General features: G+C 44.4%; 1 protein-coding gene across 4 annotated transcripts in view; it reads right to left on the reverse strand.

Annotated features, from left to right (window-relative positions):
• ltbp1 (latent transforming growth factor beta binding protein 1) overlaps positions 1 to 10,000 on the reverse strand; it is a 123,128-nt gene that overhangs the window by 101,358 nt on the left and 11,770 nt on the right. For all 4 annotated transcript variants that reach the window (XM_079512394.1, XM_079512393.1, XM_079512395.1 and 1 more), the window contains exons 2-3: positions 1,402 to 1,605; positions 335 to 633 (exon numbers count right to left, since the gene is read on the reverse strand). In XM_079512394.1, coding sequence (XP_079368520.1) covers positions 335 to 633; positions 1,402 to 1,605 — 503 coding nt within the window. The remainder of the gene's footprint in view (positions 1 to 334; positions 634 to 1,401; positions 1,606 to 10,000) is intronic.

Consider the following 10,000-nt stretch of genomic DNA (forward strand, 5'->3'; position numbering starts at 1 on the left):
AAAGATAATTGATCACGGTAGGGTGCCCTGTAGCTCATTTAGGGCTGAACATTTCAAAAACTGATTTCAACTCATCAAATTGCCTCAGATTGTGTTATTGCCACTAGTGATATGTCAGTGTGGCAATGCTTTAAAATGTAAATGCATTATGTAACTGTAGTTTCTTCAAGTTTTTCTTCTTAGAAAAGTCAGAATAATAGAAAACTCAAAATAGCAGAGTTTGGTGCTCTCTCTCCCTCTTAAATTGGGGGGGGGGGGTCAAAAACAGGGGGGGTCAAACACAGGGAAAAGGCGAAACGTGTGTTTTGTTGGTGGTGCTTCATGCTCAGCGTACCTGACTTCCAGTGGTCTCCTGGAAGCAGCGGCCCAGCTGGCTCTTGGAGGTGACAGGCTGGTACTGGGGCACCTGGTAGCCATGCTGACTGGGGTAGAGCACATTGTGGCCCTGGTGCTGGATCTTCTGGCTGCTCTCCACGTGGTGGTAGGTGTAGCTGGAGGAGGAGGAGGAGGAGCCTGGCTGGTGCCCTCTGTTGTGGTTGTTGTTGTTGTCAAGCTGAGAGACCTGGTGGATCTGGACCGACGCTTCTGGGGGATGCTTGACGTGTATGTTGACGATGTTGGGGCTATACTTCACTGGAGGAGAAAGGGCACATGGGAAAGGCAGGGCTAGTAGAACTATCGCCTTTAATAAGTGCACTCAACATGGCTATTCATCACTACTCAATCATGCAGTCAGGAACACTCCAGTCATAGATGTAACCATCTATTACAACTAATGGAATACTGGCGCGGACGGCTTATCTGTTAATGATGCTCCCTGAATTCACCAAACTGCATACTAAGCTAACACCTACTGTAAAAGGGTGGAGGCTCACAGTAACTCACACAACATCCCTACTTTCTATAAACCTAAGACTGTACCATTACATAGTATTAGTCAGTAATAGACACCTATTACAGCATTTAAGACATTTTTTTTACAGCTATTGCGATAGATACTAAATGCTTGCTATTACTTGATCGCCAGATTCGTCACACACATTTAAAGCCTGATTTATGCTTGGCCAACAGTGTTGCACCATCTGTCACTCAGCTAAATTAAATCCAACTGGAAAAAAAGTGTATTGTCTGATCAAGTTTGTTGCTGGCAGGTCGGTGGAATACATTAGTTTGACATTGATCTAATCCAGTTGTTGTTCATTTCATTTTTTTCCGCACATAGTTTATCACTGTTAATCATTGTTAATGTCACCTACCCAGATTGTCGACCTGGGACAGGAAATCAAACCTCACTCATAGACCCACGTCTCTAAACCTCGGCCACCCCAGCCCTAAATGTACACTCCTTCCACAGTATTTACTTGATTGATTGATTGATTGCTTTAGTTGATTGGGTCTTACCAGGGTTCTGTCCATTGCTGTAGGTCAGGGGCAGTGTGTGTGTGGAGTGGATATGGGATTGGCTGTAGCTGCCGGATGTCTGCTGCTGATGGTGTCCGTTCTGAATGGGCATCTGGCAGAACTTTCCGGTAAAGTTGGGCGGACACTGACACTTGTCCCTGGCGCTGCACTTGCCGCCATTTATGCAGGGCAGATGGCACACCACTGAAAAGCAAACACACAACGATAGCAGTTAAGAACAATCTGCACCCAAGCAACCCCCTAGTCAGTGAATGATGATTTTATGTAAGGAAAAAAAGCATGCACGGCTGCACGCACGCGCACACGCGCGCACACGCACACGCACGCACACACACACACGCACACGCACACGCACACGCACACACGCACACGCACACACACACACACACACACACACACACACACACACACACACACACACACACACACACACACACACACACACACACACACACACTTAAGGTATGCTAATGTCTCTTCTTTGTCTGTCAGGAAAGAGAACACAGGTACAGTAATTGGGCAATTATGTGATTTGCACCACGCAAACATAAGCCGGGACTGGAGACACCGCAGTGTCATCATTCATGGAAAGGAGAAGAACGCTATATAGTGTTACTGTGAATTATTATGCCATGACAGGGAAAACGCTGTGATGCTGTGAATTATACTTGGTAACACTATGTCTGATGCAATGTGAACCCACTGCTGCCGTGTTTCCTTAATGCCATTTAATTTGCAAGCTAACCTTTCACTAAACTCTATAGCAACAATGAACAGTCAGAAGAACCAACTGTTGAGAAAGACCAGTCTGTGTGCCATGAATTAGGTACATGTTACATGATACACTGGTCATGTCTGTCAGCTACTATATCTTTTATATGTTGTATCATCTCACACGCACGCATACTGCATAGCATGCGCGCACGCACGCACGCACGCACGCACGCGCACGCACACACACACACACACACACACACACACACACACACACACACACACACACACACACACACACACACACACAGACACACACACACACACACACACACACACACACACACACACACACACACACACACACACACACACACACACACACACACACACACACACACACACACACAATAGTTTCGAAATGCTGAAGAAAGTTCCCATACAGATAAAGCAGCCTCTTGCTTTGTTTGACATTTTGCCCAAAGACCTTCCAATACAGTCTTCTTTCTTCCCCTGATTGATCTTTCTTTTGTGCTCATCTCCTCGTTCCCGGGGCCTCCTTGAGGAAAAGGTTCGCTGTGCTTTTTGCCAGGGCTGCAAATGAAGCCCACAACTTGACTAACGAACGATGGATCCGTGGCAAGAGTTTGTGCAAAGAAACACAGCCATCCTAGTATATCACGCAACTGTTGGCCCGATCAGCCTATGGTTGTTTTGCCTGGGTTTTCCACACCATTACACATTCAGCGCGCTTGCCCAACCCCTCGTCGCCCGACTCCCTGGCCATCAATATTCATCAGCGTGGCACGGGCAGCAAATGATCCATTATGCCCGGAGACTGCATAATTCCTCAGCAAACCTACTTTTAACCCATTCAAACCGGGAAAGCTTTTTTCGATTTTAACCACCTTAACCGTTATTTTATACTTTGGCTATTCAAAAATAGTAGATCTGCTATTTTTGGAAAATCGTGAAAATATTTGCAAACTTTGGAATATATATTTTTTAAAGCGATCATTTTTAACTCAAATCTTTCCTTCTGGGGGTCCACTGGAACAGAATATTTAGAGATGGTGCCAAGAAAAAGTTTGAGAACCACTGATATAGTTTTTCAGAAAACCCTTTTAGAAGACACTAACGCAGCCTGGGCCATGGCTCAGTGGTCCAGGCACCTTGGCTGGTAATACAGTCTGGCAGTGTGCCGTGGGTTCGACTCCCGATCCCGACGGCCTTTACTGCATGTCTTCCCCCCATGTCTCTCCCCATTTCCTGTCAGCCTACTGTCTGTCCCTCCATAAAATATATAAAATAAAGGCAAAAGCCACAAAAAAAAACATATAAAAAAAAGAAGACACTAACGCCCTCAGGGTTTTAATGGGTTAATTGAGGAGCCGGGTAATGTAATGTATTCATGTATTCATTTGGAGGGGTTTGTTTTCCATCCTAGCTGTGACACCGCGGGCCTGTTTATATAAAAAAAAAAGGCGCTCCAGTCCAAGATAAGGCCGATCACTCTGAAGGCGCCGGCACCCATGTGATGACAAAGCATTAGGCCCGTGACAGCTGCACCCGTCAATGAGAACGGTAATGATACACTCTGCCAGTGTAAACACTGGGGGTTTCAGGGTGCTTCAGAGTGCATCTCTGGACAGTTGGAAAGTGAGCAAGAAAAATAAATTGAGCGAGACCGACCGAGGCGAGACTCTTAGCCTTCCACCTGTTTTGCTTCTCTTTTTTTTTTACTTTCTGTTATGACAACAAGACACTGACTATATTCACACGGCAGCCATTTTACTCTTGCATCATACTTGAGGCCGGGGTGCACGCTTAATGTAAGCCCTACAGTACACATACAGCACTTCATTGTACGATGCATACCAGCAACATTTAGCCGATCTACAAGCTCACAACGCGGCATGGTGGGACTTATAGCATTTTGGAAACATGCTGAAAATTTGCCCAAAATAGGGACACTGTAAAATAGCTCGAACCAGTGCTGATTATTTCGTTAGGACCCGCTACAGTGGTGTTCGATACGAACTTAACCGGGATGTGGAAACCTCTACTTCAATGCTCTACGAGTTGCTTAGCCATTAGCCAGTTATTCTGTCTCATCTAGAAGACTCTCGTACCCAAGGTAATACAAGCCATTCAAGGTATATGGGTTGTAAAGCCAGATACCTTGATTCGTATATGTTGACCTGTTGGAGATACCGCGTGCGTTGCCTGGAATCAGGTTTAGAAGCCATGGGAGCCGCCTTTTATGCTGTGCAAGTCTAGTGTTACGATGATGTCACCACAGTGTATATCCATCTTTGGAGTTTCTACATTAATCTGATGTCAGCGCTGGATAGCGCTGTTGTCTCCATATATGGGACTATGGGTTATCCCATATATGGAACTCTAAGTGAAAGCCTTCGCAACATACACCACCCATTAAAACCGCCACATCACTTTGTGCCACGCTATGAGCTTGTACATCTGCTATTTTTGAACATTTTAGAAAAATCTTGAAAGTGCTGAATAATTTTGAATCATGAACTTTGAGTGATTTAGAAGATATAAGAAGAATCGCCCTGAGTACTCTGACCTTTAGCATCACATTGTGCTCTCTCTCTCTCTTCTTACCGTATACACATTTGAGTCTGTCCGTCAGTATGTCCTCTCTCTCTCTCTCTCTCTCTCTCTCTCTCTCTCTCTGTGTTGTCAGCCACCCAAGGATTATTCACCCACAGAAGTATTTCCTTCAGAGCACCAGCTAGTCTCCACATGTCTTGCACACGCTCACTTTAGCTCCCCACACTCATTAGGCACACCAAATTTGAATATACCGTAGGAAACGCCCATAATACAACATACATATATACGCATAGTATAGGCCTATATATAGCAGTCTTCTCAGTAAGTACCAGCTTTCAGGCGGTGTGGTGAAGGTTTTTCTTTCTTTCTGTTTTCCTTTTTTTTTTGCTAAGGCGCCCTCTGGAAAAGAGCTGAGGGAAGCGAATCCCTCCAGTGTATTTGAAATATGTGTCAATGGCGTGTGGGTTGGTGGCATGAATCAAGCTGTCAGTCCGGTCTGCAGCCGGCCAGCAGACACAGACGGCAGGGGAGGGGGGGGAGTGGAGTCTGTGGTGTGGTGCTTGTTTGCGTGCGTGCGTGCGTGCGTGCGTGCGTGCGTGCGTGCGTGCGTCTGTCTGTGTATGAATCTGTAGTCAGTCAGTGCAGCCCTTTGCGTCTGTATACCGACACCTGCACAAGATATTTGCATGTAAAGAGGTGTGTGTGTGTGTGTGTGTGTGTGTGTGTGTGTGTGTGTGTGTGTGTGTGTGTGTGTGTGTGTTTATGTTTATGGCCGGTGCATATGCATGAATGTCTGTCTGTCACACTGTCTGCACTCGTGTGTGTGTGTGTGTGTGTGTGTGTGTGTGTGTGTGTGTGTGTGTGTGTGTGTGTGTGTGTGTGTTGGAAAGGCCTGTGCAGTGGGGGCTTGGTGCCTGCAGTGTGCTGCTCAGCTCCTGCAGCCTCTCCCAGCGGGCGTCCAGACATAAGCAAACCTCTGCCTGCCCTGAGGGGGGATACTACTACTGACGCTGACAGTCCCCCCGCACGCGCACGCACGCACGCACGCACGCACGCACGCACGCACGCACGCACGCACACGTTTTAACACACAGTGGTGGAGACTCACATTTTTGAGTGGTGCCTACCCGCTCCTATACGCAGATATGTGTCCCTATGTATACTGTATGTATGTATGTCTCTGTGTCTGAGCACGGACAGCTGCAATACCACTGGATGGCACTGTTGAGCAGCATCGCACGCACGCACACACGCACACACACACACACACACACTTCTCACTGGCCCCACAGTAAATAGAGTGGACAATGACGGAAATGTGTCCGAGATAAGTCACATCGGTACTGAACTTAGTAATGGGCCGTTTTCGACGCTCTATCACACGCCGTCTGAGAACACGTCAAACAAGGATATAACTTTCCGGTTGTCAATGAATCCAAAAGTCTGTAATATGTATTGTTGTTGCTTGTTGCTGTACATCCCATGACCTCATTTGTTTGTTTGTTTGTTTGTTTGTTTTTATTTTTATTCTGTTTCTTCTGTTGATGTTTTTTGTTTTAATGTATGCCTTGTCTGTCTTTTGTGTCTCGTGCATATTCAAAAATCCAAAAAATAAAGAGTTTTTAAAAAAAAAACAAGGATATAACAGGCCAGAGAAATTCCTGGGAGGTGTAATGTGGGCTATTTCCACATACATGTACGGGAGATATTATGGTACACTAGTACACATTAGTAGAGAATTAAACAGAATGTTTGTGGTAAGAGCATGCTTGTGTCTAGCAATGTACTTTGTTCATTTAATAACAATTATGTGTGTTGCATTCAGGCCATTTGTGCGGGCAGCGGGAGAATAAATGAATTTCACCTCCAGCTAGCGTGCAACAAGGAGGCATTATCCATTCATTTGGGCACCGGGCCTGGCATGCAGAGCATCCAGACCACTGCAGCGGCTAAACCCCAAAGAGTCGTTTCGCTTAGAGTTTCCTCCTCTCGCTAGAGGACTGGGTTCTTTAGGATTTGCAGTGGTGACACATAACGACAGAGGTAATAAATCTGTTTCTCCCAAACCCTGTCATTATGGTGACAGTAACACAGTTCAGAAACCCCACATCCTCGTCTCTGATTCCATCTGTGGCTCAAAAAGCTCCTCCGCTCAAACTCTTGAAATGTCTCTCTCCCCCCCGCACGCGCACACGCACACACACACGCGCGCACGCACGCACACGCGCACGCACACGCACACACACACACAATTTTCTATTCCATCCTCTCTATACTGTACTTCTGCCTCTCAGAAGAGAAGTCTCTTGCATTTCTGAGCCGTGCGCGTACGCACGCACGCACGCACGCGCACACGCGCACACGCACACACACACACACACACACACACACACACACACACACACACACACACACTTCTCACTGGCCCCACAGTAAATAGAGTACTAGCTCACAATGACGGAAATGTGTCCGAGATAAATCGGTATTCAGTACAATGTGGTCTCATTCCATTCTAACCCGTTTACATTGCGTTTCCGTCTGAAGCAGATCACAATCAGCGAAGCAAACCGTCGCTATCAAGGAGAAACCCTTGAAGAACAACAGCATCGGTTAGCCAGAGATACCACAACACTTGACATGATGAATGAAGGAACATGAGCGCCTGGCGCTAAATGACAGCCACGCCTGTTGGCCATGATGATGCCATATCTGCCGCAATGATGACAACGTCTAACCGGAATCCACGGCGGCGCCGGCACCTGGTGGGTGTTCACCGGGGCGGCGGTTTTAAAGGCTGATCTCTAGGTTTGGGTGTGATGACCACAAGCCCCTCCCTTTTTCTCAGTGTAGAGCTCATTAAGAGTCATCCATTACCGCCCGAGAACCGCTCCTCAGCCACAGTGGTTACACAGTCATCTTGTTGTGGTCAGACGACATGCTGCTGAGGCCGTGAGCGTGGTGAGAGATCTGACAGAGGAAGGAAGGAGAATGCCACAGTTTCAAAGACCGGTTAAAACGCTCTCTCTCTCTCTGATCTTATCTTATCGGAGTCAAACACACACAACGCTCTGTAACACGCGCGCACACACATGCACACAGCGCCGCACATACAGAAGCAAAGTAGTGTGATAAATATATTCAAATATCAAATCTGTCACCGTGGTACTAGAAACCTTGTGAAATATGTCCATAATCTTTCAATGTTTTATGTTTCTCTTGTGTGAGAGTGATGCGGCTAAATGGGACACATTGTGAGCTTGAGGGGGCTATTGAATTTGTTGATATCTATTTTCACCTAAAATGGCGATAACCAGAACGTTCAAACCCCCCCCAGCTCCCTACACACACAAAAAACCGCACGCTTCCAATCGTTTTGCGGACCGCTCGTGCCCGGCAGTTCTTGTATTTTTGTTTTTCGTTTTACTGAGGTTAAGGTTAGGATACGTTTAGGGTTAGTCATCGTTTTATCGAGGTTAAGTTGAGGAATAAGATTAGATTTTAGGCATAGTTTAATGGACGTTACGTTTAGGAATAAGGTTCGTTTTAGGTATATTTTTACAGAGGTTACGTGTAGGAATAAGGTTAGTTTTAGGTATATTTTTACAGAGGTTACGTGTAGGAATAAGGTTAGTTTTAGGTATATTTTTTACAGAGGTTACGTGTAGGAATAAGGTTAGTTTTAGGTATATTTTTACAGAGGTTACGTGTAGGAATAAGGTTAGTTTTAGGCATAGTTTAATGGAGGTTACGTTTAGGAATAAGGTTAGTTTTAGGTATATTTTTACAGAGGTTACGTTTAGGAATAAGGTTAGTTTTAGGTATATTTTTACAGAGGTTACGTGTAGGAATAAGGTTAGTTTTAGGTATATTTTTACAGAGGTTACGTGTAGGAATAAGGTTCGTTTTAGGCATAGTTTTACTGAAGTTACGTTCAGGAATAAGGTTAGTTTTAGGCATAGTTTTACTGAAGTTACGTGTAGGAATAAGGTTAGTTTTAGGCATAGTTTTACTGAAGTTACGTTCAGGAATAAGGTTAGTTTTAGGCATAGTTTTACTGAAGTTACGTTCAGGAATAAGGTTAGTTTTAGGTATAGTTTTACTGAAGTTACGTTCAGGAATAAGGTTAGTTTTAGGCACAGTTTTACTGAAGTTACGTGTAGGAATAAGGTTCGTTTTAGGCATAGTTTTACTGAAGTTACGTTCAGGAATAAGGTTAGTTTTAGGCATAGTTTTACTGAAGTTACGTTCAGGAATAAGGTTAGTTTTAGGCATAGTTTTACTGAAGTTACGTGTAGGAATAAGGTTAGTTTTAGGCATAGTTTTACTGAAGTTACGTTCAGGAATAAGGTTAGTTTTAGGCATAGTTTTACTGAAGTTACGTGTAGGAATAAGGTTAGTTTTAGGCATAGTTTTACTGAAGTTACGTTCAGGAATAAGGTTAGTTTTAGGCACAGTTTTACTGAAGTTACGTTCAGGAATAAGGTTAGTTTTAGGCATAGTTTTACTGAAGTTACGTTCAGGAATAAGGTTAGTTTTAGGCATAGTTTTACTGAAGTTACGTTTAGGAATAAGGTTAGTTTTAGGCACAGTTTTACTGAAGTTACGTTCAGGAATAAGGTTAGTTTTAGGCATAGTTTTACTGAAGTTACGTTCAGGAATAAGGTTAGTTTTAGGCATAGTTTTACTGAAGTTACGTTCAGGAATAAGGTTAGTTTTAGGCATAGTTTTACTGAAGTTACGTTCAGGAATAAGGTTCGTTTTAGGCATAGTTTTACTGAAGTTACGTGTAGGAATAAGGTTAGTTTTAGGCATAGTTTTACTGAAGTTACGTTTAGGAATAAGGTTAGTTTTAGGCATAGTTTTACTGAAGTTACGTGTAGGAATAAGGTTAGTTTTAGGCATAGTTTTACTGAAGTTACGTTTAGGAATAAGGTTAGTTTTAGGCACAGTTTTACTGAAGTTACGTTCAGGAATAAGGTTCGTTTTAGGCATAGTTTTACTGAAGTTACGTTTAGGAATAAGGTTCGTTTTAGGCATAGTTTTACTGAAGTTACATTTAGGAATATGCTGTGGCGTCTTTTGGAGGGAGCGCGCGTTCTCGTATTCATAACGACATGCCTAAAATGGGGGACGCCATGTTCAAAGTAGTCTGGTCTGTCTGGGGGCTTTATGAATATTTAACCAATGAAAACGATTACAAAGAGGCGTGTGACTAAATAATGACTGCGCTGCACTGGATGCCCTGGAAGGCAAGGCAGGTTCTTTCATTTAGTCTCCACCCTGA

Source organism: Electrona antarctica (genome assembly GCF_951216825.1).
Source record: "Electrona antarctica genome assembly, chromosome: 10".
Lineage (NCBI taxonomy): Eukaryota > Metazoa > Chordata > Actinopteri > Myctophiformes > Myctophidae > Electrona > Electrona antarctica.